The following is a 27999-nucleotide window of genomic DNA, read 5'->3' as shown; positions in this document are numbered from 1 at the left end:
GTGATCACTCATCCTACAGCAAGATTCCTGTATTTCATATGAACAAGTTTAAGGAGCGCTGGCTGTTCGATCGCTCTAATCTCTTCCCCTCCCCTCTCTGCAGCCACTTGATCCTTCTCCGGGTTGAGGATTTCAGCATTGAATGATGACCTACCAAGAGCTGTTGCCAATCCTGCTCTGGGGAGCAACACTGGATAGTTACAGACAAAGCACATATACATCATTCTCATGACTGATGATGCGTCGATAAGATCTGCTCCAGCTCTTTAATCGGATCACCACTGACAGGGCCAGACCAGGAGAATATCCCCAGAGTTGCTGAACTAGGCACTGCTCAGGCAAAGTGTTTGGGGGGGGTGGGGTCCCAGGTGGCAAATGCTACCCGTGCACAGACACATGGGGAATAACCTATCAATGGCAGTGAATCAACCATGAGCAACATTGCAGCCCAATTCTAACCCTACTGCTCTGATCCCCTTCTAATACAAGGGTACCCAGGTGGTCTCTTTGTTGATGAGGTGGTCTGAGGGAGAGAGGTGACAAACCCTGCTGCTCACCATCCCTGACAAAGAGCCAGTCTGAAGAATTAACTGTGATAAGACAAGACAAGGCCCCATCACCCAAAAGGGAGAAGCGCTGCCTTGAATAGACGATGCAAAGGACTTAATGACCTTGCAATACTTTCTACATATATTATGCAAAGGAGGTGATGACCTTGCAATGCCCTCTGCATAAATTACACAAATAAGGTGACCTCACAACATCACTATATATTATACAAATTAGGCAATGACCTCACAATGCATTCTACATAACTTATGCAAAGACGGTATCATACTAACAGGTCTTTGATGCAAGTTTATGATTCCTCACGATACTTTCTGCATATATTATGCAAACAAGGTGGCTACTTGACAATATAAAAACTACAAGATGCTGCAAATCAGAAACAAAAACAGGAATTGCTTTGAAAACCCAGCGGGTCGGGGAAGCGTCTGCGGACAGAAAGCAGAGTAAGTGAAGTAAATGCTTAAAAACGTGTTGCTGGAAAAGCGCAGCAGGTCAGGCAGCACCAAAGGAGTAGGAGTATCGACGCTGCCTGACCTGCTGCGCTTTTCCAGCAACACATTTTCTAAGCTCTGATCTCCAGCATCTGCAGTCCTCGCTTTCTCCTAAGTGAAGTAAACGGCCTTACAAGACCCTCTGCGCGTATTAAGACACCTTCAAAGTTGCAGCCCAGGGCGCACCAAGCATTAACATTGCACTGTTGCTGCTGCAAAGACACTTCAAGTTACAGCAAGTTGCAGAGCAGTGCAGCACAGGGCCAGGCCATTCAGCCCATCACGTGTGCGCAGACCACGGTGTCATTCTAATGCACCGGCCTGCACATGGTGTGTGGGGAGGGTTCTGCACCGCTCTCGATTCCCTGCCCATTCAGGTGTCTGTATAAATGCGGCTGGGTCCAGCTTCCCTCCGTCTCACCTGGCAGCGGCAAACCAGCTCGGCGTCCTGCGCCAGCAGATCCACCACCTTCCCCTTGCCCTCGTCCCCCCACTGGGCGCCCAGCACCACCGTCACCCGGTTACCGAGCGGCTCCCCGCAGCCTCCCGGCGCCGCCCTGAGCCGCTTGGGGCTCGGCGGAACCACCGAGGGCCCGCGGTCACCGCCGACCATCAGCGCCATTCACCGCCTGGGCAGGTGGGTGGTAGAAATGAGTGAGTGCGCATGCTCCATCCGACGCCCCGCCCCGCTACAGGTGTCGAAGAGAGTCCGTGCGCATGCTCCATCCGACGCCCCGCCCCTCTACAGGTGTCGAAGAGAGTCCATGCGCATGCTCCATCCGACGCCCCGCCCCCTATAGGTGTCGAAGAGAGTCCATGCGCATGCTCCATCTGACCCCCCGCCCCTCTACAGGTGTCGAAGAGAGTCCGTGCGCATGCTCCATCCGACCCGGTCAAAAGCCCCGCCCCTTCTTTTCCCGGCTCTTGTCGAAGAGAGTCAGTGCGCATGTTCCGCCCCGACCAAGCTGGGAAACCCCGCCCCTCCTCTGCCTCGTCAGGTGTCGAAGAGAGTGAGTGCGCATGTTCCGTCACCTTCTCGGCCGGGAAGCCCCCGCCCTTCCTTTTCCATAACGGCCGTCGATGTGAATCACTGCGCATGCTCCGCCAAGACCGAGCAAGCCCGTCCCTCTACTCACGGCGAGAGACGAAGGGACTCAGTGCGCATACTCGGCCGCGGACACAGGAACCCCGCCCTCTCCCTTGACACCGGCGGTGGTCGAAGAGACTCCGCCTCCCCCTCGAATCACGTGCATGGTGGAGGAGTGAGTCAGTGCGCATGCCACGCCCCACCCTTTACACCGCGGCAGCCGAAGGGAGCCAATGCGCATGCTCCACCAGAGACCTCGCAAGCCTGCCCCTCCCTTTAGACAGAGAGAGTCAGGGTTAAGGTTTATCGATTGCTCTCAAAGCTTCCTCTGGTTTCATAGAATCCCTGCAGTGTGGAAACAGGCTCTCGCCCTAACAAGTCTACCCCTACTCTATATTTACACCCGACTAATACACCCCTAACCTGCACATCCCTGTGCACTATGGGACAATTTCCCACGGCCAATCCACCCTAACCTGCACATCCCTGGGCACTATGGGACAATTTAGCATGGCCAATCCACCCTAACCTGCACATCCCTGGGCACTATGGGACAATTTCCCACGGCCAATCCACCCTAACCTGCACATCCCTGGACACTATGGGACAATTTCCCACGGCCAATCCACCCTAACCTGCACATCCCTGGGCACTATGGGACAATTCAGCATGACCAATCCACCCTAACCTGCACATTCCTGGACACTATGGGACAATTTCCCACGGCCAATCCACCCTAACCTGCACATCCCTGGGCACTATGGGACAATTTAGCATGGCCAATCCACCCTAACCTGCACATCCCTGGGCACTATGGGACAATTTCCCACGGCCAATCCACCCTAACCTGCACATCCCTGGACACTATGGGACAATTTCCCACGGCCAATCCACCCTAACCTGCACATCCCTGGGCACTATGGGACAATTTAGCATGGCCAATCCACCCTAACCTGCACATCCCTGGGCACTATGGGACAATTTCCCACGGCCAATCCACCCTAACCTGCACATCCCTGGACACTATGGGACAATTTCCCACGGCCAATCCACCCTAACCTGCACATCCCTGGACACTATGGGACAATTTCCCACGGCCAATCCACCCTAACCTGCACATCCCTGGGTGCTATGGGGCAATTTCCAATGGCCAATCCACCCTAACCTGCACATCCCTGGGCACTATGGGACAATTTAGCATGGCCAATCCACCCTAACCCGCACATCCCTGGGCACTATGGGACAATTTAGCATAGCCAGTCCACCCTAACCCGCACATCCCTGGGCACTATGGGACAATTTCCCATGACCAATCCACCCTAACCTGCACATTCCTGAGCACTATCGGACAATTTAGCATGGCCAATCCATCCTGCTCTCCACGCTTCAGGCTCACTGCCTTTATTCCTGATGAAAGGCTTTTGCCCGAAACGTCGATTTTGCTGCTCGTTGGATGCTGCCTGAACTGCTGTGCTCTTCCAGCACCACTAATCCAGACAATTTAGCACAGCCAATCCACCCTAACCTACACATCCCTGGGCACTATGGGACAATTTAGCACGGCCAATCCATCCCAACCTCCACATCCCCGGGCACTATGGGACAATTTAGCATAGCCAATCCACCCTAACCTGCACATCCCTGGGCACTATGGGACAATTTAGCATAGCCAATCCACCCTAACCTGCACATCCCTGGGCACTATGGGACAATTTAGCACGGCCAATCCACCCTAACCTGCACATTTCTGGGCACTATGGGACAATTTAGCACAGCCAATCCACCCTAACCTGCACATTCCTGGACACTATGTGACAATTTCCCATTGTCAATCCACCCTAACCTGCACATCCCTGGACACTATGGGACAATTTAGCACGGCCAATCCACCCTAACCTGCACATCCCTGGACACTGAGACAATTTCTTTATTGCTAGTCCACCTAACCTGCACATCCCTGGGCACTGTGGGACAATTTAGCATAGCCAATCCACCGTACCCTGCACATCCCTGGACACTATGGGACAACTTCTTATAGCCAATTCATCCTAACCTGCAAATCTTTAGACTATGGTAGGAAACCCATGCAGACACAGGGAGAATGTGCAAACTCCATACAGACAGTTGCCTGAGGCTGGAATCAAAGCAGGGTCTCTGGTGCTGGGAGACAGCACTGAGCCACCATTTATTTGATTTATTGACTGTCCTCCTGAAGGGGGTGGTGGAATATGCTGAGCGTTTTGGTTGTGGGCCCTCCTTGGCTACAACTAACTGTCAGTTCACCTCTTCCTTGCCTGGTGGGTGGGGCACGGGGGTAGAAGTGTCTCTGAATCACCTTCAAAAAAGAAAGAATTCTTCCTCTCTCCCTCAGAGGACACACAGTTGACATGACTGTCCCATAAAACCTACACAAAGACAGATTAGGCTGTGGGAATGTAGTGCCTGAAGATATAAGGGGGGGTGGGGTTGGGGGTAAGGGGTCAACTTCCCAGGGTTTCCCTACCACACTCTTCATCCCCCTTTACAACCTTCTGCACTTGAAATAACTGCAAAGAGGCTGGTATCCCACCACCACGTCACCCTTTATTTACTTGTACGCACTGGCCAGAGCTATCTTGCTGGGAGTCAAGTCCCTGAACTGAGGAGATTCTAAATCTTCTGGTTGTATTTTATTAAGTGTTCATTTATTGCCATTCCACACTTTGTTGAAGGTTGCAACATCAACAGATTGTACATAATCCTCAAATGCAACGACAGCTTCTCCCAGCCTATCTGTGCCCACATTGTCACCTTCAACTACACATTGTATCTGTAGCTCGTTGATGCCATAGCCAGGGCTTTCCTGATTGGTCCAGGTTTAAAACCCCAAACAAGGATCTCGTAGTCAACAAGATCCACCTGATTCCAATCACTACATTGCCATAACCTGATTAGTAAGGGGATCAAGGTTAACGGGGGAAGCAAGCAAATGGGGTTGAGAAACATTAACGGTTGGTGGGTGTGGGGAAAGGAGTTGAGTTATGACAGTGCATTATGTATAGGAGTTGGAACATCATGTTCCAGCTGAACTGGATATTGGTTAGGCCACTTTTAGAATACTGCATTCAGTTCTGGTCTCCCTGCTTTAGGAAGGATGTTGTGACATTTGAAAGGGTTCAGAAAAGACTTACAAGTACGTTGCCAGAGTTGAAGGTTTAAGCTATAGGGAGAGGCTGAATAAGCTGGAGGTGATTTTCCCTGGAGCTTTGGAGGCTGAGGGGTGACCCTGTAGAATTTTCTTAAAAAGTACAGGACATTGGTTAGGCCACTGTTGGAATATTGCATGCAATTCTAGTCTCCTTCCTATCGGAAAGATGTTGTGAAACTTGAAAGGGTTCAGAAAAGATTTACAAGGATGTTGCCAGGGTTGGAGGGTTTGAGCTATAGGGAGAGGCTGAACAGGCTGGGGCTGTTTTCCCTGGAGCGTCGGAGGCTGAGGGGTGACCTTATAGAGGTTTACAAAATTATGAGGGGTAGGAATAGGATAAATAGGCAAAGTCTTTTCCCTGGGGTTGGGGAGTCCAGAACTAGAGGGCATAGGTCTAGGGTGAGAGGGGAAAGATATAAAGGAGACCTAAGGGGGTACGTGTATGGCATGAGCTGCCAGAGGAAGTGGTGGAGGCTGGTACAATTGCAACATTTAAGAGGCATTTGGATGGGTATATGAATAGGAAGGGTTTGGAGGGATATGGGCCGGGTGCTGGCAGGTAGGACTAGATTGGGTTGGGATATCTGGTGGGCATGGATGGGGTGGACTGAAGGGTCTGTTTCCATGCTGTACATCTCTATGACCTGTGGGGCATGGATAGGGTGAATAGCCAAGGTCTTCTCCCCAAGATAGGGGAGTCCAGAATTAGAGGGCATAGGTTTCGGGGGAAAGATTTAAAAGGGATCTAAGAGGAAACTTTTTCATGCAGAGGGTGATGCATGTATGGATTGAACTGCCAGAGGAAATGGTGGAGGCTGGTATAATTACATCTAAAAGGCATCTGGATGGGTATATGAATAGGAAGGGTTTAGTGGGATAGGGACTAGCAAATGGGACTAGATTAGGCTATCTGGTCAGCATGGAAGGGTTTGTTTCCATGCAGTACAATGGTAGAGCAGACTTGCTGGGCAAAATGGCCTAATTCTGCTCCGAAGTGTTATTGTCTAACACTTGTGTCATTCTAGGTTAATTACCAAGGTAAAAACAATGAGGTAAAAACAATGACTGCAGATGCTGGAAACCAGAGTCTAGATTAGAATGGTGCTGGAAAAGCACAGCAGTTCAGGCAGCATCTGAGGCTGCCTGAACTGCTGTGCTTTTCCAGCACCATTCTAATCTAGGTTAATTACCAGCATGGGTGGCACAGTGGTTAGCACCGCTGCCTCACAGCGCCAGAGACCTGGGTTCAATTCCCACCTCAGGCGACTGACTGTGTGGAGTTTGCACATTCTCCCCGTGTCTGCGTGGGTTTCTTCCCACCGTCCAAAATTGTGCAGGTTCGGTGAATTGGCCATGCTAAATTGCCTGTAGTGGTAGGTGAAGGGGTAAACGTAGGGGAATGGGTCAGGGTGGGTTGCTCTTCGGAGGATCGGTGTGGACTTGGTGGGCCGAAGGGCCTGTTTCCACACTGTAAGTAACCTAATCATGAGATAAACTGCTCTGCTTGCCAGGACGTAAAGAACTGTCCCAGAGAGGAGTTCACCTTTCCTCTGCACACGTCCACATTGGTACATATATGGGAACATGCTCCACCATACAGTAAGATCACAGCTGATGGTTTAACTCTGGCATGCACAGCCCAAGAGTTGGTTGGGTGGTTGGGTGGTTGGGTGGTTGGGTGGTTGGGGGAGAGCGGTTAATCTGGGGCTTTCCAGAATGGGAAGCTGGAACAGCTAAGTCATTCTTGCAGAGAGCCAGCAAGTACGTGTTAAAAGCAATCGCCTCCTTCTACAGGGCAACGATTCTGTGAGGTGCACTTCCAGTCTTTAAATATGTTCCCGGGCAATATGTCTCCTCTTCCAACAGCAGTCAACAACTTCCTTAAACCCAGTCTTTGCTTTGTCTGATAGCCCTGTTGTAGGAAGGCTATCTGGTCAGCATGGAAGGGTTTGTTTCCATGCAGTACAATGGTAGAGCAACAAGTCCACACCGACCCACCGAAGCACAACCCACCCATACCCCTACATTTATCCCTTACCTAACACTACGGGCAATTTAGCATAGCCAATTCACCTAACCTGCACATCTTTGGACTGTGGGAGGAAACCAGAGCACCCGGAGGAAACCCACGCAGACACAGGGAGAACGTGCAGACTCCACACAGTCAGTCGCCTGAGGCGGGAATTGAACCCGGGTCTGCTGACGCTGTAAGGCAGCAGTGCTAACCACTGTGCCACTGTGCCGCCCTGTTTATTGTTAAACAGAGAGGGTTCAGAAGAGATTTACCAAGATTTTGATGGGTACAGAGTGTTTGAGTTACAAGGAGAGGCTGGGGACCTTTTTCACTGGAGCGCAGGAGGTTGAGGGGTGACCGTATTGAGGTTTATAAAATAATGAGGGGGTGTAGGTAAGGTGAGTCTTTTCCCTAGGGTCGGGGATTTCAAGACGAGGGGAAATATTTTTAAAGTGAGAGGGGAAGATTTAAAGAAGACATGAGGGGTGGTTCATGTGTGGAACAATTACAACGTTGAAAAAACATTTGGATAAGTACGCAAGTAAGAAATGTTTGGAGAGATATGGACCAAGGCGTGGGCAGAGAGGACTAGTTTTGTTTGGGAATTAGGGTCTGTTTATGTGCTGTATGTTTCTATAATTCCATAGGAGCTGGTTATAAAAACCACCATGGAAACTAGGGAAGGATTTCTTTAAAAATCAGAAGGGGACCATTCTGCGCCAGTGTGCCTATGTAGCAACAAGTTCCCACTTATGGTAGGAACCTTTTGGTTTTTACTAACAGTGTCACGTCTCTCAGAAACACAGATCTGTTGCTGTGCAGAGTTGGAAGTAAAAATGATAACCATTTAGTACAACAATCAGAACTTGTATTTGCGTAGCACCCGAAATGTAGCAAAACCATCCAAAGGCCCTTCACCGAGCATAATAAAACAAAGTGTGACATCGAGACCCCTCAGAAAATATGAGAAAGAGGTGGGTTGTAAGAGGTATCTGAAATGAGACCCAACAAGGTGGAGAGGTATGGGGAGGAATTCCAGAGCTCAAGGCCCCAGGCAGGAGGTTATGGAGATAAGGAAGAGTGTAGGGGCTAGCAGAGGTTAATATAGGGCCTGGAAGAAGTTAGAGATGAGGAGGGATTGTAGGATCTGGAGGAGGATATGAGGATAAGGAGGATCCAGAAGTTACAAAGAGAGTGGGGACCAGGGGGCTGACAGAGGTTGCCTAGATAGGGATAGGTGGAGGAGCTGGCAGAGGTTACAGAGATAAGTCTGTAGGGTTGAAGAGCTTTGAGAGATAGGGAGGGCTAATCCCAATGATGGTCACCATGACAATTGTCATCAATTGTAATTCGACTTCTCTGGTTCACTAATGTCCTTTAGGGAAGAAAAGCTGTTGTCTTTACCCAGTCTGGTATACATGCGATTGCAGGCTCAGAATAACATGTTGAAGTTTTAACTAGCCTATGAAATGGCCCTCGTGGGACATTCTGTTCAAGGGCAATTAGGGATGGGTGATATCCCCTGCCAGCGATTCCTACCTCATTCAAAGTATAAATTTAAAAAAAGGCTACCTGAAAAAATGCAAAGCAAGGGAGGTGATTGTTTGATTCTTAATGTCTCATGGTTGCCATGTATCTGCTACCCTCGTTCTTCTTGACGGTGGAGGTCCTGCTGTCTAAGGAGCCAGGGTGAGTTGCGACAGTGCATCTCGTAAATGGTACACATTGCTACAACTGAATGACAGTGGTGGATGGACAATCGGGCTCCTTTGTCCTGGATGGTGTTGAGATTCTTCAGTGTTGTGGGATCTGTACTCATCCAGGTCAATGTAGAGTATTCCATCACACTGCTGCATACATGATGGCTTCGGGGAGTCAGTCCTCACTGCAGGATTCCCAGCCTCAGACCTGCTCTTGTAGCCACTGTATTCACATGACTATTGTCTTTTTGTAATTTAAATAAAACTCAATTCCACTTCCTCTTAGAGTCTTCTGTTTTAATGGAACCATTCCCAGTCTCTGAGAAGTAAATTAATGACTCTACTTCCCCTAGACCTCAGTGGGATATGACATGTAAAATACTCTCTCCTGTTTTGACTCCTGCCAGTGAAGATTTGCATTCTATTGCTTCTTTCACTGCTCTAAGACATCCAAAAGTGCTTCTTGAAGTGTGGTCAGAGTAGTGGTCACAGCAGCCAATTCATGCGAAGCGAGGTCCCCACAAGCAGCATTTGCAATAATGACTCAGATCATCTGCTTGTGGTGGTGTTGGTCGATATAAATATTGGTGTCAAGGAACCAGGAGAACGCTCCCACCACCTTCTTCCAACAGTGCCGTGGGGTCTTGTACATTCACTTGGTAAAGAAATTCGGGCAGCCTTGGTCTAATATCTCATCTGAACGACGGCACCTCCGACAATGCCTCACCACCGGCATCAGCCTCAGTGCCCCTTCGGTGATCAAAGTGTCCCGTGAGAATGTGGGAGCTTCGGGGTGTAGCTGGGGAAATCGCCAAGGTGAACTGTGAGGCCACCCTCAGTCGCACAGCTGAATGAGCTGTGGGATGTGAACCCTGCAGCGTTCAGGACCAGAATGCTTTTTTAGTATAGGAAACCGGGCGTTGCTACCTCGCAACTGAATGCTCATTGTTACTCCTGATTTACAGTATAGCAGCAGGCCATTCAGCCCATCACCTCTGTGCCATACTCCTACCAGGACTTCACCCTACTCTCTATTCCTTTCTCCCTCGTGCCGAATCCAACTTGACCCTTAAATGCATCCACGCTGTTCCCCTCAACCCCTCTCTGTGGGGACAAGTCTCACATTCTCCTGAATTCCCCATTCGATTTGTTAGGGGCAGTCTCACATTCACGGATCACCCCAGACTGATCTCAACTGTAATTGGAAATATCTTCACTACGTCAATCCTGTTCCCTTCCTCGTTTTTTGAAGGTCTCACCCTACGCCAGCCTTCCCTCTTGGAGAGAAAAGAGTCTGGTTTGTTAGTCTTTCCTGACGGGGTATAACCTCTCAGGTCCGGGATCTTCCTCGACAATTTGATGGAGATGATTGGGAAGGGTCAGGAGTCAGAGGCCACCGAATGCGAAGTGTTTCGCTGAGGAAGCAAAGGGTGACATGAGAAAGAATGTTTGTCACTCAGCCAGTGACTCGGGTCTGGAATAAATTGCCTGAGTGTCAAGGGCGGTTTTCAGAAGAGAAGATAATCAGAGAAGCTGCAGGGAAAATGTGGGGGGAGCAGGACTGGGTGAGGCGCTCTTGAAGAGGGGCTAGCACAGACAAAGGGCCTCCTGTGTTACTGTAACCGTTCGCAGTCTTAATTTCAGTACCTCCCCAAAGTGGAGTCTAAGCAAGGGACCTTCAGGAAGGCAGTACGTTCTGAAGGGCTGGGGGGGGGGATCTGTTAAATACAATGTGACACTTGACTCCTCGAAGGGAGACAAAGGGTTAAAGACCCAGTCAGCAGATGTGGGCCAGACTGTGGGGAGAGGGAACACCCAGCTGAGAATTGAATCTTTGCCTGTCAGTGTTGTAGACGAGATTGGGGAAGGGAGGGAGACAGAGTGAGAGAGAGAGAGAGAGAGAGAGAGAGACAGAACGATGGAGATTTCAAATAAACTGCTTTCCACACAGTGCCTCTCCTACGTACTGGCTCTGCTCTTCTCCCTGTTTGTGGTGGTGCCCCTGGCAGAGAATGGACGAGAATTCAAAGGGAGGTGCCTGCTCTTCAGCCGGGCCTTCTGGAGGGAGGAGAACAGCACTGGCTCACTCATCAATCGCTTCGTGGTGGAGGAGTGGGGGCCTGCGGCTGCCTGCCAGTTCTGCACCTTTGTGGGATTCTTCACCCTCATCTTCTGCGCTGTGCAGGCCTGGCGGACCCTGTTCTACCTCTGCAAGGGGCACGATGAGTAAGTCTGAGCCCTCTCCCACCTTGGATCAGCTTCTTGCTCTCCTCCCCCCCCCCCCCCCCCCCATCTTTTCCCCCCACCCCCTTCCCTAGCCCATGCTCCCTCCTTCCCCCCCCACCGCTACCATCTCTCCTTCCTTCCCCACCTCTTTCCTATTGTCTCTCCCCCTCTCCCTGTCTGTCTCTTGCCCCTCACTTGTCCTCCTTCACTCTCTCTATTCATTCCTCCCCTTCACTCTTTACCTCCCAATCTCTGTTTCACCATCCTTCCTGCCCTCTCTCCTTTCGTGCTCTCTCTCTCTCCCCCTCCTTTGCTCCCATCCTTCCCTCTCTTTCCCTTCTGTTCTCTCACATCCACCATTCCCCCGTCTTGTTCTCTCCCTCCACCCTTCCTCACATTTCTCCTACACTTTCTTTCTCTCTCCCTCCTTCCTTCTTTTTCTATCCGTCCTTCCTTCTCTCTCTATCCCTCTTGCCTTCTCTCTATTCTCTGCCCTCGCCCCACTCTCTGTCTCTCCATTCCTTCTCCTCCTCTCTTTCTCTCTCTCTCTCTCCTCCTTCTCGCTAACCCTCTCCCCTTCTCTCTTTCTCCATCTCTTTCTCCCTTACTCTCTCTCTCCATCCCTCCTCCTCCTCCTCCTCTCTTTCTCTCTCTCTGTCCCTCCTCCTCCCTCTGCCACTCCTTCCCTATCTCCATCCTCCCAGATTTTCTTGGGTGTGAGCCCAGTGTGCTGTGATTGCCCCCAGCCCCAGGGCCTGACAGTGCTCTACCCACCAGGTGAAGGCAAAATCACAGTCAAGTCCGATCCTAGCCACTGCGTTTCCTCATCGGACACTCGCTTTTTCCGGGGAAGGTAGTCAGAGAGGGGAAGGAACGGGGATAGAGTGTGACACCTCCCAATGGGCCCCAGATCAACTAACCCAGTCAGGGCCGGATTGGAGAGGGCATTAGAAGCCTAGTCTCTGTGACCTGACCTCCCACAATGACATTCGGAATGATTTTATTTCCATTTGTTCTGGAGGCCATTCGGCCCCCTCAGACTTCATTCAGCCAGATTAGACTACCTCTCGGTTAAAATCTCATGTTGCCCTTAGCCCAAATCTATCCAGCTCCATCTTTAAAGCTCCAATTGAGCTACCTCTGTATGCTTCCCAGTCTCGACCTGCTTATTTTCATTGGGGGAAGGAGGTGGATGTCGAGATTCAAGATTTCTGCTCCTCCTTGACATGAGGAAGTGCTACTGGACCTTACCTCTGAATGGCCTGACTCAGCTTCTTCCCTTCCCTGCCCTCCTTTTGGTCCAGGCTCCTAGCTGTCAACAAGAGAAACAACTTCTCTATCTCTCTCTCTATCTCTGTCTATCTCTTTCTGTTTCTCTGTCTCTCTCTGTCACTGTCTATCTCTCTCTCTCTGTCTCTCTATCTCTTTCTCTCTGTCTCTCTTTCTATATCTATCTCTCTATCTCTCTCTCTATCTTTCTCTCTATCTATGTCTCTGTCTATCTCTCCCTGTTTCTATCTCTCTCTCTTTCTATGTCTATCTTTCTATCTCCTTATCTCTCTCTCTCTATGTCTCCATGTCTCTGTCTATCTCTCTCTCTCTATGTGTGTCTCCCTCTTTCTATGTTTATCCCTCTATCTCTCTATCTCCTTATCTCTCTCTATCCATGTCTCCATGTCTCTGTCTATCTCTCTCTGTATCTCTATCTCTCTCTATATCTCTATCTCTCTCTATGTCTCTATCTCTGTCTCTCTTTCTATGTCTATCTATCTCTCTCTTTATCTCTCTCTCTATCTCTCTCTCCCTCTATCCCTCTCTCTCTCTGTCTCTCTCTTTCTCTCTTTTTCTCTCTCTCTCTATCCCTCTATCCTTCTATCCCTCTATCCTTCTATCTCTCTCTGTCTGTCTCTCTCTCTCTCTTTGCTTTCCATTTCAAATCCTTTTCAAGGCCGGGGATGTAGTGATCAGATGGTCACATGAAATAGGAACAGGAGTAAGTTTTGTCACCCAGTAAGATCTGACTCTGTGTTAAATTCCTCGTTCCCCAATAACCTGTGATGACCCCCTGCCTAGCACAAATCTATATACCTTGCTTTAAAAATATTCAGTGCCCCCCCACCCCATCCACATCACCGGCAGCACCTTCCGAGACGAGAGTTTCAAAGTAAAACTGTCCTCTGAGAGAAAATGGAAAAAAAAAGGTTCTGTCTGTCCTGAAAGGGAGATGCCTAATTTTAGGATATTGTCCCTTTATTCTGGACTGATCCAGGTCTTTTCAAGATCGTTCAGAGTCTAATGCTCTTCCATCAAGTCACCCCTCACTCCATTGGGAGCAAGCCCAATTTGTCCAATCCATCCTCATAAGACAACCCAGGTATCGATCCAGTACCCCACCTCTGAACTGGATTGCATTTACATCTTGTAATGTCACTGTGCTGGTAATCGGGAGTCTCGGGGGGGGGGAGACACAAGTTCAAATCTCATAACGGCAGGCAACAGAATCTAAATTTAATGAATCAAATTTGGAAGTGGATGCTTGTAATACGGACTGTGATCATTATTGTCAATTGCTTTTAAAAAAAAACTCCATCTGGTTCCCTAATGCCCTTTACAGAAAGAAATCTGCAGTCTTCATGGGATCTGACCTACACGTGACTCCAGTCCCACTGTAATGTGATTGGCTCTCAATTGCCCATCTGAAGGCTCCACGATAGGTGATTAAGAAGGTACATGGGACACTTGCCCTTATTAGTCGAGAGTGTGTGGTGCTGGAAAAGCACAGCAGGTCAGGCAGCATCCGAGGAGCAGGAGAGTCGACGTTTTGGGCATAAGCTGTGTTCCTGATGAAGACCGTATGATCAAAATGTCGACTCTCCTGCTCCTCGGATGCTGCCTGACCTGCTGCGCTTTTCCAGCGCCACACTCTTCAAGCGTGGAGGCTAAAACGGAAGACGCAAAAACAGAAATTGCTGGAGAAACTCAGCAGGTCTGGCAGCATCTTGTAGAGAGAGAAACAGGGACGTTTCGATCACAGCGACACCTCCCCCCACCCAACGCCTTTTCATGGACTTCAAATATTATCTCTGTTTCTCCTTCCAGAGATGTTGCCAGACCTGCTGAGTTTCTCCAGCGATTTCTGTTTCTGTGTTTCAGATCTCCAGCATCCGCAGTTCCTTGACTTAATTTGAGAGGTTGGTTAGAGTGGAATTGTGAGTAACATTCAGTTAGGCCAGGGCAGCAATATTGTGTGCAGTGCTGGTCACCTCACTATCAGAAGGATGCAATTGCACGAGAGAGGGTGCAGAAGCGACGGGTGATCATACCGGACCCAGCCAAGTATGCCTAGGTCCCATCGTTGGATAGAATAAAAGCTTTCATCCCGAGACTTACAAATTCCTTCATGGGAGTTGGGTATCCCAAGCTATCCAGGTTTTTGACTCCACGTTTATTTCATTGAATTTGGATTCAAACCCATGTCCATGAGAGTATCATCTAGTGCCTCTGAATGACTAGTCCAGTGACATTCCCACGACACCAACAAGGCACCTCAATGACGAAGAGTTATCTAGTCTTGAAGCATTAGCCTGCCATCTCTCCACGGATGCTGCCTGACTCACTCTGACTCCAGCATTTGTTGTTTTCACCTCAATGACAGCACTGAGGGCGTACCCACGTCAGCAACAGGCAAGATGGGAGACAATCGGTGAAAGGTGACAGGGCTACACAAATTATCCTTAGCTGCGTCGCGCAGTTCCTATGACATAGGATCACCTACGACTGCCAACTACCTGTCCCATCTTCATTCAAGCCCTGGTGAACATTGACAGGGAGTAGGCAGCAACCATCAATGCTCTTGATGCCTTTAGGCTGAGCTGGGCGCTGTGGGGATCCAGCGCTTTCAGTCCCCCTTCCAACTCCATTTTCATTTAGTCACTTCCCTCTCATCTTTGATGGTTTGGATTCCCTGAAAGACGTGTTGCTGGAAAAGCGCAGCAGGTCAGGCAACATCCAAGGAGCAGGGGAATCGACATTTCGGGCATAGGTGGATTCCCCACAATGGACTTTGCTTGTACATATTCAGTTGGCTACCGGCAGTGATTACCAGTTTTAAAAGAAGCAGAACGACAAAAAAGAAAATCAGGGTGATTTTGGTGGTGGGAAAGTTGTTAGGTTGTGCGTAGAGGAAAAGCGATAAGTAGAATCATCCAGGGAGGGTGGTAGTGTCCCCACCTCTGAGACAGGATTTCAAGTCCCACCTGCCCCAGAGGTGTGTATCGTAACATCCCTGATCATAGAGTCCTACAGCTTGGAGACTGCCCTTCGGCCCAAACTGGTCCATGCTGACCGCAATGCCCATCCACACTAACCCCATGTCCCTGTACTTGGGCCCATATCCTTCCAAATCTTTCCTAGCCATAGGTTGAATAGGAAAATAGTTGGAATCATCTGTGCCAGAAGAAGGCCATTCACTACATCAAGCCTGAGCTGGTCACTTGGCCAAACTGTTCACCCCTACGAGCTCTGTGGTCTTGCCCTGCAAAGTGCTGATGCTAGGAGCACAGACATCTCAGAATAAGAGATTCCTTGTTTAAGGAGGACTCTCATCTCTCAGAGGGCCAGAGGGAATTCTCCCTCCCCTGAGAGAACAATAGAGCCTGGGCTATTGAATGTACTCAAGCTTGCGTTAGACAATTATAAAAGGCGTTGGGGGTGAGACCATGGCTGGGATGTTGTGTCCAGTCTTGATCTCCGCACTCGAGGGAGGATGTGGTGGCAGTTGAGAGGAGGTTCCCAAGGTTGACTCCAGAGCTGGCATACGAGGAGAGTTGAATAGTTTGCGTTTGTACTCATTGGAGTTCCGAAGAATGAGGGGGGAGACCTAAAATGCGAAAGGGGATTGATAAAGTGGACGTTGTTCCCTCACGTGGGACAGTCTCAAAGAAGAGGTCATGGATATAGAGGGAGAGGAGGTAGGTTCAAAACCGAGGTGAGGAGAAACGATTTCTCTCAGAGGGTTGTGAATCTGCGAGTCACTGCCTCCAGGGTGCAGCAGAGGCAGAATCGATCAATAGATTCAGGAAATAGATATGGCAGGAAGGTGGCTCAGTGGTTAGCCCTGCTGCCTCACAGCTCCAGGGACCAGGGTTCGATTCCAGCCTTGGATGACTGTCTGTCTGTGTGGAGTTTGCACATTCTCCCCATGTCTGCGTGGGTTTCCTCCGGGTGCTCCAGTTTCCTCCCACAATCCAAAGATGTGCAGGTGAGGTGAATTGGCCATGCTAAGTTGTCCCATGTGTCCAGGGGTGCGTAGGTTAGGTGCACTAGTCAGAGATAAATGTAGGATAATAGGGTGGGGGAATGAGTCTGGCTGGGTTACTCTTCGGAGGGTCAGTGCAGACTTGTTGGGCCAAAGGGCCTGTTTCCACACTAGAGGGATTCTATATGTTTCTGGTGAAAAGCAGGATAAAGGACAATGGGGAGCAGGCAGGAGAGTGGAGTCGAGACCTGTTTAAGATCAGCCATGCTCATGTTAAATGGCGGAATGGGCTCAAAGGGCTGAATTGCCTACTCCCCCCACCTCTTAATTCCTATGACAGAGCTTTGGCCGATGAGGGACTGGAGGGTTACTGGGGAAGGGGCCAAGGGAACTGAGATCCCAGTCTATTTGGGTATGATTGACTTGACTGGCGGGGAGCAGGTTTGAGGCACCCTCACATGCTGTGCTCCCTCTGGGGTTAAGGATGGGAGACTGTAGGCAGAGACTGCTTGTTCCCACCCAGGACAGGTGAGTGTTTGGGGCAGCTGCTTAATGACTGCAGGGATCTCTCACTTCCGGATCTATTTGATCATCGTGACTTGCATGCAGGCACAGCTGATTAAATCACAGGCTCAACTGAATTGTCTGCCTGGACATAAATTCTCATTCCAACCGGGAAGTGAGTGGCTTATTAATGAGCCCGTTCCCCTCCCTCCCTCGTTTAGAGTCCAGTTTTTTTTATTGTTTTGGCTTCTGTCGCATCTCCTTTGACCTCATCCACCATTTGTTGTCAATACAGGTCGGTACTACTCATAGCACCAGCTCTCTACGATACCTGGTGACTGACCCAGTCATACAGGATAGAATAGACTGTCCCTCAGGAACAATGGGAAGCCATTGGATTCGATCCCTGCTCCAAACCCACTCCCTGGTAACAGTTCTGAGGTTGAATTGTTTGTTGACAACCTCCAGGTCACTTTCCAGCCCAAGATCAGCTTCCAACCTCATATTCACACCGTCTCCAACCCCTACACCCCCTCTCTATTCCTGTATCCTGCTCCAATCCCTGCACTCTCCCCTATCTCTGTCACCCCCTCCAGCCCCTACATCCCCTCCCTATCTCTGTCACCCCCTCCAGCCCCTACATCCCTTCCCTATCTCTGTAACCGTCTCCAGCCCCTACATCCCCTCCCTATCTCTGTAATACCCTCCCGATCTCTGTAAACCCCTCCAGCTCCTACACCCCCTCCCTATCTCTGTCACCCCCTCCAGCTCCTACACCCCCTCCCTATCTCTGTAATCCCCTGCAGCCCCTACACCCCCTCCCTATCTCTGTAACCCCCTCCAGCCCCTACTGATCCCTGTAACCCCCTCCCTATCTCTGTAACCCCCTCCCGATCTCTGTAACTCCCCTCCAGCCCCTACACCCCCTCCCTATCTCTGTATCCCCCTCCAGCCCCTACATCGCCTCCCTATCTCTGTATCCCCCTCCAGCCCCTACATCCCCTCCCTATCTCTGTAACCCCCTCCAGCCCCTACATCGCCTCCCTATCTCTATAACCCCCTCCAGCCCCTACACCCTCTCCCTATCTCTGTCACGTCCTCCAACCCCCACATCCCCTCCCTATCTCTGTAACCCCCTCCAGCCCCTACCTATCTCTGTAACCTCCTCCAGCCCCTACACCCCCTCCCTATCTCTGTAACCCCCTCCAGCCCCTACACCCTCTCCCTATCTCTGTCACCCCCGACACCCCCTCCCTATCTCTGTCACCTCCTCCTGCCCCTACACCCCCTCCCTATCTCTGTAACCCCTTCCAGACCCTACACCCTCTCCCTATCTGTCACCCCTGACACCCCCTCCCTATCTCTGTTACCTCCTCCAGCCCCTACACCCCCTCCCTATCTGTCACCTCCTCCAGCCCCGACACCCCCTCCCTATCTCTGTAACCCCCTCCAGCCCCGACACCCCCTCCCTATCTCTGTAACCCCCTCCAGCCCCTACCTATCTCTGTAACCTCCTCCAGCCCCTACACCCCCTCCCTATCTCTGTAACCCCCTCCACCCCCTACACCCCCTCCCTATCCCTGTAACCCCCTCCAGCCCCGACACCCCCTCCCTATCTCTGTAACCCCCTCCAGCCCCTACCTATCTCTGTAACCTCCTCCAGCCCCTACACCCCCTCCCTATCTCTGTAACCCCCTCCACCCCCTACACCCCCTCCCTATCCCTGTAACCCCCTCCAGCCCCTACACCCCCTCCCTATCTCTGTAACCCCCTCCACCCCCTCCCTATCCCTGTAACCCCCTCCAGCCCCTACACCCCCTCCCTATCTCTGTAACCCCCTCCAGCCCCTACACCCCCTCCCTATCTCTGTAACCCCCTCCACCCCCTCCCTATCTCTGTAACCCCCTCCACCCCCTACACCCCCTCCCTATCTCTGTCACCCCCTCCAGCCCCGACACCCCCTCCCTATCTCTGTCACCCCCTCCTGCCCTGACACCCCCTCCCTATCTCTGTAACCCCCTCCCTATCCCTGTAACCCCCTCCGGCCCCTACACCCCCTCCCTATCTCTGTCACCCCCTCCAGCCCCGACACCCCCTCCCTATCTCTGTCACCCCCTCCTGCCCTGACACCCCCTCCCTATCTCTGTAACCCCCTCCCTATCCCTGTAACCCCCTCCGGCCCCTACACCCCCTCCCTATCTCTGTAACCCCCTCCAGCCCCTACACCCCCTCCCTATCTCTGTAACCCCCTCCAGCCCCTACACCCCCTCCCTATCCCTGTAACCCCCTCCGGCCCCTACACCCCCTCCCTATCTCTGTAACCCCCTCCTGCCCCTACACCCCCTCCCTATCTCTGTAACCCCCTCCAGCCCCTACACCCCCTCCCTATCTCTGTCACCCCCTCCTGCCCTTACACCCCCTCCCTATCTCTGTAACCCCCCTCCAGCCCCGACACCCCCTCCCTATCTCTGTAACCCCCCTCCAGCCCCTACACCCCCTCCCTATCTCTGTAACCCCCTCCAGCCCCTACACCCCCTCCCTATCTCTGTAACCCCCTCCAGCCCCTACACCCCCTCCCTGCATCTGTCGGAGAGTGGTTAGCTCGCCACTTTGGCCTATCGGGTGGTAATGGGTGGGCCCGGTTAGCACCAGACTGGGAGGGGGACCGGGGTCCAGCCTTTGGTCTCCACAGGGGAGAGGGGTCTGCTCTGTGTCAGGAGAGACTCCACCACGATGGTAATGACAGAGTGCCTGTGCTTCTGTTTGCTCTTTCAGTACATTCTTCTCCGCCTTCCTGAACCTGGTGCTGAGCTGCTCGGTGCTGTTCCTCACCATTGTCGCCTGTGTGATGATCAGCGTGGGCTTCAACATCTGGTGTGATGTGGTCACTGACCATGGCAACATGCCCTTGAGGTGAGTCTGCGATTTGAAACCCAGGTTTACCGTCCAAGTTCCCACACTGCCAATGACCAGCAGTGAACAGCCTCCTCCTCCCCACAGTACAGGAAGAGGCCATTCAGCCCTCGTGTCTGCGCTATGTCAACCAGTCCCATTTCCCAGCAGCCATTGCTCCATATCCTTGCAGGCTTCAGGTTTCCAGGGGCAGACTCATTTTAAATGAGTCGAGGAGTTTTTTTTTGCCTCCAATACCAGCTGCAGGCATCCACCAGCCTCTGGGTGAAAAAGCTTTTCCCTCATATCCCTTCTTGTCCTTCTGCCAGCCATTGCAAATGGCCTCTCTGCTTGAAGAACAGGTCTCCCCTGTTTGCTCCACCCAAGCCCCTCATTACTTCTTGATTAAGCCACCTTTCGGCCTCCTCTGTTCGAAGAAGACAATCCGAGCCTATCCAATCTTTTCCTCATAGCTTCGGTTTTCAGACCCTGGCAACAGAAGGGGAGACGACGGCCTAGTGATGTCCGAACCGGACTTGTCAATCTGGGGAGAAAGTGAGCCCTGCGGATGCTGGAGATCAGAGTTGAGAGTGTGTTGCTGGAAAAGCGCAGCAGGTCAGGCAGCATCCGGGAAGCAGGAGAGTCGACGTTTTGGGCAAGAGCCCTTCATCAGGAATCCAGGCTCTTGCCCGAAACGCCTATTCTCCTGCTCCTTGAATGCTGACCGACCTGCTGTGTTTTTCCAGCACCGCACTCTTGTCAATCTGGGGACCCAGGTAATGCTCTGGGATCTCTTTGTGATCTCAGATAACCTTCTTTCACTGTCCACGGTCCCACCAATTTTGGTGTCGTCCGCAAACTGACTAACCATGCCTTCTATATTCTCATCTCAGTCATCTATATAAATGATAAACAAAAATGGACGTAGCACTGATACCTTTGGAAAACTGCTGATCACAGGCCTCTGATCCGAAAAACAACCACTCTCTGTCGCCTGCTGTTGAACCAATTTTGTATCCATTTGGCAAGCTCATTCTGAATCCCACAGTCAGCCTTCTTTGGATTGTTTCCAATGCAGTTACATCACAAGGAACCAAGGAGACAATCCCCTTGAACCAACTCTACCATTCTCTCCCTCGCTAACACTGTGCAGTCTGTGTAAGCTTGCTGTTCACAAACAGCTGCAACCTTTGCAACATCACAACTGTGAAGAAAAAAATATTTCCTGTCGACTGAAAACCGTTTTGTGTGTGTGTGTGTGTGTGTGAGAGAGAGGCATGATGACTCAGTAGTTAGCACTGCTGCCTCGCAGCGTCAGGGACCCAGGTTTGATTCCAGCCTCGGGCGGCTGTCTGTGTGGAGTTTGCACGTTCTCCCTGTGTTGGTGTGGATTTCCTCCGGGTGCTCCGGTTTCTTCCCACAGTCCAGGGATGTGCAGGTTAGGGTGGATTGGCCATGGGGAATTGCCCCATAGTATCCAGGGATGTGTAGGTGAGGGTGGATTGAACATGCTAAATTGTCCCATAGCGTCCAGGGATGTGCAGGTTAGGGTGGATTGACAATGAAAAATTGTCCCATAGTGGCCAGGGATGTGCAGGTTAGGGTGGATTGGCTGTGGGAAATTGTCCCATAGTGCTCAGGGATGTGCATGTTAGGATGAATTGGCCGTGCTAAATTGTCCCATAGTGCCCAGGGATGTGCAGGTTAGGGTGGATTGGCCGTGCTAAATTGCCCTATAGTGCCCAGGGATGTGCAGGTTAGGGTGGATTGGCCGTGCTAAATTGCCCTATAGTGCCCAGGGATGTGCAGGTTAGGGTGGATTGGCCGTGCTAAATTGCCTCATAGTGTCCAGGGATGTGCAGGTTAGGGTGGATTGGCCGTGCTAAATTGCCCCATAGTGTCCAGGGATGTGCGGGTTAGGGTGGATTGGCTGTGCTAAATTGCCCTATAGTGCCCAGGGATGTGCAGGTTAGGGTGGATTGGCCGTGCTAAATTGCCTCATAGTGTCCAGGGATGTGCAGGTTAGGGTGGATTGGCCGTGCTAAATTGCCCCATAGTGTCCAGGGATGTGCGGGTTAGGGTGGATTGGCTGTGCTAAATTGCCCTATAGTGCCCAGGGATGTGCAGGTTAGGGTAGATTGGCCGTGCTAAATTGTCCCATAGTGTCCAGGGATGTGCAGGTTAGGGTGGATTGGCCATGCTAAATTGCCCTATAGTGCCCAGGGATGTGCAGGTTAGGGTGGATTGGCTGTGCTAAATTGTCCCATAGTGCCCAGGGATGTGCGGGTTAGGGTGGATTGGCTGTGCTAAATTGCCCTATAGTGCCCAGGGATGTGCAGGTTAGGGTAGATTGGCCGTGCTAAATTGTCCCATAGTGTCCAGGGATGTGCAGGTTAGGGTGGATTAGCCATGCTAAATTGCCCTATAGTGCCCAGGGATGTGCAGGTTAGGGTGGATTGGCCAAGCTAAATTGCCTCATAGTGTCCAGGGATGTGCAGGTTAGGGTGGATTGGCCGTGCTAAATTGTCCCATAGTGCCCAGGGATGTGCGGGTTAGGGTGGATTGGCCGTGCTAAATTGCCCCATAGTGCCCAGGGATGTGCGGGTTAGGGTGGATTGGCCGTGCTAAATTGCCCCATAGTGCCCAGGGATGTGCGGGTTAGGGTGGATTGGCCGTGCTAAATTGCCCCATAGTGCCCAGGGATGTGCAGGTTAGGGTGGATTGGCCGTGCTAAATTATCCCATAGTGCCCAGGGATGTGCAGGCGAGGTGGGTTATCCACATTAAAACCATTAATGGGGTGACGGGGTGCTGGATGCTACTCGGAGGGTCGGTGCAGATTCAGTGGGCTGAATGGCCTGTTTCTGCACTGAACAGACTCTATGAATCACTTTGGTGGGGAAAAGGCGGTTGTGGGGTGGGGGGGTTACAACCTTGAATAGAACAGAGAAATCAGGACAGGTCTTCTCACGGGACAGCAAGGACTCTGGAACATTCTCTCTCAAGTAACAAGGCTGGTGCTGGAGCAAGGTTTCACCAACTGAGGGTGGGAATGGTGCAGCAGCGATGGCCTACAAGGGCAGGCTCAGATTCTCAATGCTTCCAGCCACGCACCCACCCCCACTGCTCCCAGAATTTAATTTGAGCTCTTCTCCTTTCTCCGCTTGGCAGCTGTGAGGAGATCCAGTCAGTGAACCTGCACCTCAACGTGGACACATCCGCCTTTTATGTCCACTTCAGGATTGCACAGGTGAGTGTCACCAAGAGATACTGCCAGGGAATGTGCGGTGGTGAGAGGAGGATTCGGCCTACCCTCCGCATACCGCTAGCCCTGTACCCAGATGCGGCTCACTGCCAGGTGAAAGAGTGCGGTCAGGGGGACTCAGGGCTGCGCATGTGGCTCAGAATCAATGATGGGTCAGCGCTGAGGAGACTCATTACTGAGGGAGTGCGGCACTGTCGGAGGGTCAGTGCTGAGGGAGTGGGCACTATCCGAGGGTCAGTGCTGAGGGAGCGCGGCACTGTGGGAGGGTCAGCGCTGAGGGAGTGGGCACTGTCGGAGGTTCAGTGCTGAGGGAGTGCCGCACTGTCGGAGGGTCAGTGCTGAGGGAGTGCCGCACTGTCGGAGGGTCAGCGCTGAGGGAGTGGGCACTGTCGGAGGGTCAGTGCTGAGGGAGTGCCGCACTGTCGGAGGGTCAGCGCTGAGGGAGTGCGGCACTGTCGGAGGGTCAGCGCTGAGGGAGTGCGGCACTGTGGGAGGGTCAGCGCTGAGGGAGTGCGGCACTGTCGGAGGGTCAGCGCTGAGGGAGTGGGCACTGTCGGAGGGTCAGTACTGAGGGAGTGCGGCACTGTCGGAGGGTCAGCGCTGAGGGAGTGGGCACTGTGGGAGGGTCAGTACTGAGGGAGTGCGGCACTGTCGGAGGGTCAGTGCTGAGGGAGTGCGGCACTGTCGGAGGGTCAGCGCTGAGGGAGTGGGCACTGTGGGAGGGTCAGTACTGAGGGAGTGCGGCACTGTCGGAGGGTCAGTGCTGAGGGAGTGCGGCACTGTCGGAGGGTCAGCGCTGAGGGAGTGGGCACTGTGGGAGGGTCAGTACTGAGGGAGTGCGGCACTGTCGGAGGGTCAGTGCTGAGGGAGTGCGGCACTGTCGGAGGGTCAGCGCTGAGGGAGTGGGCACTGTGGGAGGGTCAGTACTGAGGGAGTGCGGCACTGTCGGAGGGTCAGTGCTGAGGGAGTGGGCACTGTCGGAGGGTCAGTGCTGAGGGAGTGGGCACTGTCGGAGGGTCAGCGCTGAGGGAGTGGGCACTGTGGGAGGGTCAGTACTGAGGGAGTGCGGCACTGTCGGAGGGTCAGTGCTGAGGGAGTGGGCACTGTCGGAGGGTCAGTGCTGAGGGAGTGGGCACTATCCGAGGGTCAGTGCTGAGGGAGTGGGCACTGTCGGAGGGTCAGTGCTGAGGGAGTGGGCACTGTCGGAGGGTCAGTGCTGAGGGAGTGGGCACTATCCGAGGGTCAGTGCTGAGGGTGCACCGCACTGTCGGAAGGTCAGGACTGAGGGAGTGCGGCACTGTGGGAGGGTCAGTGCTGAGGGAGCGCCGCACTGTCGGAGGGTCAGTACTGAGGGAGCGCCGCACTGTCGGAGGGTCAGTACTGAGGGTGCGCTGCACTGTTGGAGGGTCGGTGCTGAGGGAGTGCAGCACTGTGGGAGGGTCGGTGCTGAGGGTGCGCTGCACTGTTGGAGGGTCGGTGCTGAGGGAGTGCAGCACTGTGGGAGGGTCGGTGCTGAGGGAGTGGGCACTGTTGGAGGGTCGGCGCTGAGGGAGCGGGTACTATCGGAGAGTCATTACTGAGGGAGTGGGCACTGTCGGAGGGTCAGTGCTGAGGGAGTGCCGCACTGTCGGACGGTCAGCGCTGAGGGAGCGCGGCACTGTCGGAGGGTCAGCGCTGAGGGAGCGCGGCACTGTCGGAGGGTCAGCGCTGAGGGAGCGCCGCACTGTTGGAGGGTCAGCGCTGAGGGAGCGCGGCACTGTCAGAGGGTCAGCGCCGAGGGAGCACCGCACTGTCGGAGGGTCAGTGCTGAGGGAGCGCCGCACTGTCGGAGGGTCAGCGCTGAGGGAGCGCCGCACTGTCGGAGGGTCAGTGCTGAGGGAGTGCGGCACTATCAGAGGGTCATTGCTGAGAGAGTGCCGCACAGTCAGTGTCTGTCAAAGACCAGATGGCGATTATTGGCAGGGTGGGGAGGATCTCTCCCCTGTTGACCTGTGGGAGCTTGCTGTGCATTTGCGTTTGTGGGATTGAAACGTGGCGAGAGATTTATGCGCCGTCCCTGTAATAAGTTGGGGTTCCGGGAATTGCGAGTCTCACCCGGGCGGGACAGAAGAGGTGCCCTCCCCTTGAATCTGCGGTTGAATTCTCTGCCTGATGTTTGTCTGTAGTTCGGCCTGTGGAGTATTTGGACCATTTGGGTGCTGCTGGGCGTGCTTGCCTTCCTGAAGGTTTACCGAAATTACAAACGCAAAGAGCTGGCTCGCTGCCTGTCCCGGGAAAAGGAGCTCCTGCTTGACCATTCGCTGCACAGCCGGCCCTTGTCCGAGGAGCAGGCCGACCTCCCCAGCGTCTTCATCTGAGGTGACCGCTCCCCCGTGGGTCAATACCGGGCACAGATGCAAACTCTGCAGACCAATGCACCCCTAGGCGAGCCTGGAGCCTTGGGCCTATATAAATAGCCTTTAGTGGGAATAGACAAGTCAGTGACCCCTGCCCTGTTCAGGCACGAGGGGTCTGGGAGTTAACCACTCAGATATTTTTGTTTGCAGTTTGCTTCGTGGGCCGCTCCAGAATTCTGCCTTGCCTGGCCCCTACACTGTATCAGCTTGTCGTCAGCAGTTTGGTTTCATCACCTTCTGATTTTATTACCCCCATCCCACGGCCTCTCTGTGCGCCCGCCGCCCGTGAGGTCAGGTCAGTGATTGTGAAGTTCGACCGTGAGGGGCGTCACGGTTTCTGACGCACGTTTCTGACCCCCCACCCCCACCCCCCCCCACCCCCTCCACTTTCTCTGGTAGAAAGTGAGGACTGCAGATGCTGGAGATCAGAGTCGAAAGAGCGGTGCTGGAAAAGCGCAGCAGGTCAGGCAGCATCCGAGGAGCTGGAGAGTCGACGTTTCGAGCATAGCCCATCTTCGTTTCTCCCGCTCCTCGGTTGCTGCCTGACCTGCTGCGCTTTTCCAGCATTACAACACCCACCTCCCCCTCCCCCTCTACCCCCCCCCCCCCCCCAACCTCAGTCTGGGTTTGGCAGGGGGAGGTGTTGGATTTGTCATCTTAAATCCCCAGGGCCAGGACAACTTGTAGCTACACCACTTCTCCCCTTCCCACACCAATGCCCCTCAGGGCCTGGTGGGGTGAAGGGAGGAACGGGAGAGAGGGGGGCAATCGTGGGGCAGGAGGCAGTCCAAGGGTGTGCCCAATCCAGTGAACCCCACCCCAGGACAGACCTGCGCCTGGGCTGTGGAATAAGGTTCGCAGTCAAGCGATTGATGCCACAGCTGAACCGCCCCAGGCTGGGTCCCTGGAACCTTCGGCCTGGGAAGGGAGGGGCGGTAGTTTGTGGTTCGGACAGGGACAGGTATCCTGCTTTCAACCTCTGAAGTCAGAAACTTTGGATTTGGAGCTTATTTAGGAAAACAACGAGGGTGTGTGGGAATAAAATTCAGGAGAGGTGCAAAACTAACTCCCTGTAGCAGGCTCATGGATAAAAGTCCAGCTCTATCCTGTGTGTTATTCACTTGAGTTTTTAAGTTATTTTCATTGTAAACAGTATTCCAGTATTTGTTCATCAATCTATTACCGATCTGTTTGTATTTATTAAGCAACAATAAATATGAGACTGTGTTCTGTGGTTATTTCTTCAACCTTTCTGTATTATTACACCTCCAAAGTCTCTCCTGTGGTTCTGAGAAGCCCATCTCTATCTATTTTTCTATCTCACTTTCCAATCTTTCTCTGTACTCACTCCTCACCCTCCATCCCTTCTCCCTCTTTCTGTCTTCCCTTTTTTCTCTCAATGCCTGCCCTCTCTCTCTCTGTTCCTCTTTCTCTCACTGTTTCTATTTCTCTTTGCCTCTCTGTCTCTCCCTCTCTCTCTCTGCCTCCCTCAACCCTGGCCTCAACCCTTCTCTCTTTCTACCCCTCTCTTTCTGCTTCTCACTTCTCTCTGCCTCTCTCCCTTTCTCCCGCTGCCCCCCTCTCTCTCTCTGTACCCCTCCCTCTCTTTCTCCCTATCTCTCTGTCCTTGTCCCTCCCTCTCTTTCTCCCTCTGTCCCTCTCTCCCTATCCCTCTCTGTCCTTCTCTCCCTGCCCTTCTCTTCATACCCCTCCCTCTCTCTCTGTCCTCTGTCTCCCTGTCTCTCTCTCTGTCTTGATCCCTTCCTTTTTCTCCCTCTGTCCCTCTCTCTCCTCCTCTCTCTGCCTTGATCCTTCCCTTTTTCTCCCTCTATCCCTCTCTCACTGTCCTCTTTCTCCCTGCCCTCTCCTTCTCTCTCTTTCTCCCTCTCTGCCCCCTCTTTCTCTCTGCCCTCTTTATTCAGCCTCCTTCCCTCCCCCACCCCACCTCTCTCTGTCTCGCTGACCTTCCAGCCCCCAGGGGACTGAAGAGAAAACCAAACTCAGGCAGTGGCTGGGGGTCCATCTGGGGGTTTCCTTGACAACTGAGGCCCAGGAGAGCCAGGCCTCATCTGTTAAAGTGTGAGGGCCCGAGGTGGGGGCTGGGTCGTAGAGCATTCGGGAAAACCATGTGGAATCTAATGAAGGACCCCTTTGACTGACAGGCTGCCAGAGGTCAACCTGCCCGAGCAGCTGTTTATCGGGGACAGAGTAGCAATTAACATTCCTGCTCTCCTTTCCAGGGAGACTTCCTTGGGGAATGGGTCAGACGGGTGTTCTTGCCAGCTCTCCCATTACCGATCTCTCGGCAAGAATCCTCCTGCCCACGGGTCCCCCCCCCCCCCCCAACCTGTGTCCTCTATCCCTGCCACCTTTACGTTTTACTGGGGATGGACTTTCCAGACCCGAGATGG

The 27999-nt window shown here is 52.6% G+C and overlaps 2 protein-coding genes across 14 annotated transcripts in view; one reads left to right on the top strand and one right to left on the bottom strand.

Moving 5' to 3' along the window:
* LOC140457099 (adenylosuccinate synthetase isozyme 2-like) overlaps positions 1–27999 on the bottom strand; it is a 64972-nt gene that overhangs the window by 23394 nt on the left and 13579 nt on the right. For 3 of the 13 annotated variants that reach the window (XM_072551086.1, XM_072551090.1, XM_072551093.1), the window contains exon 1: positions 2094–2245. The exons of 4 other annotated variants lie outside the window; for them this stretch is intronic. In XM_072551086.1, the coding sequence (XP_072407187.1) occupies positions 2094–2159 (66 nt within the window). In that variant the 5' untranslated portion in view covers positions 2160–2245. Of the gene's footprint in view, positions 1–1482; positions 1719–2093; positions 2246–20865; positions 21102–27999 lie in introns of those variants that run through there. 6 more of the 13 variants (XM_072551083.1, XM_072551084.1, XM_072551091.1 and 3 more) reach the window with 5 other exon arrangements.
* On the top strand, positions 10608–26815 carry LOC140457100 (transmembrane protein 179-like). Its single transcript, XM_072551097.1, has 4 exons — positions 10608–11275; positions 19812–19949; positions 23099–23177; positions 25358–26815. The coding sequence occupies exons 1-4, from the start codon at positions 10968–10970 to the stop codon at positions 25547–25549; spliced, it is 717 nt and encodes a 238-aa protein (XP_072407198.1). The 5' UTR covers positions 10608–10967; the 3' UTR covers positions 25550–26815.

This window comes from Chiloscyllium punctatum, chromosome 31 (genome assembly GCF_047496795.1).
Source record: "Chiloscyllium punctatum isolate Juve2018m chromosome 31, sChiPun1.3, whole genome shotgun sequence".
NCBI lineage: Eukaryota > Metazoa > Chordata > Chondrichthyes > Orectolobiformes > Hemiscylliidae > Chiloscyllium > Chiloscyllium punctatum.
Note: the sequence above shows the minus strand (reverse complement) of the source record. Positions and strands in the feature narration are given on the sequence as shown.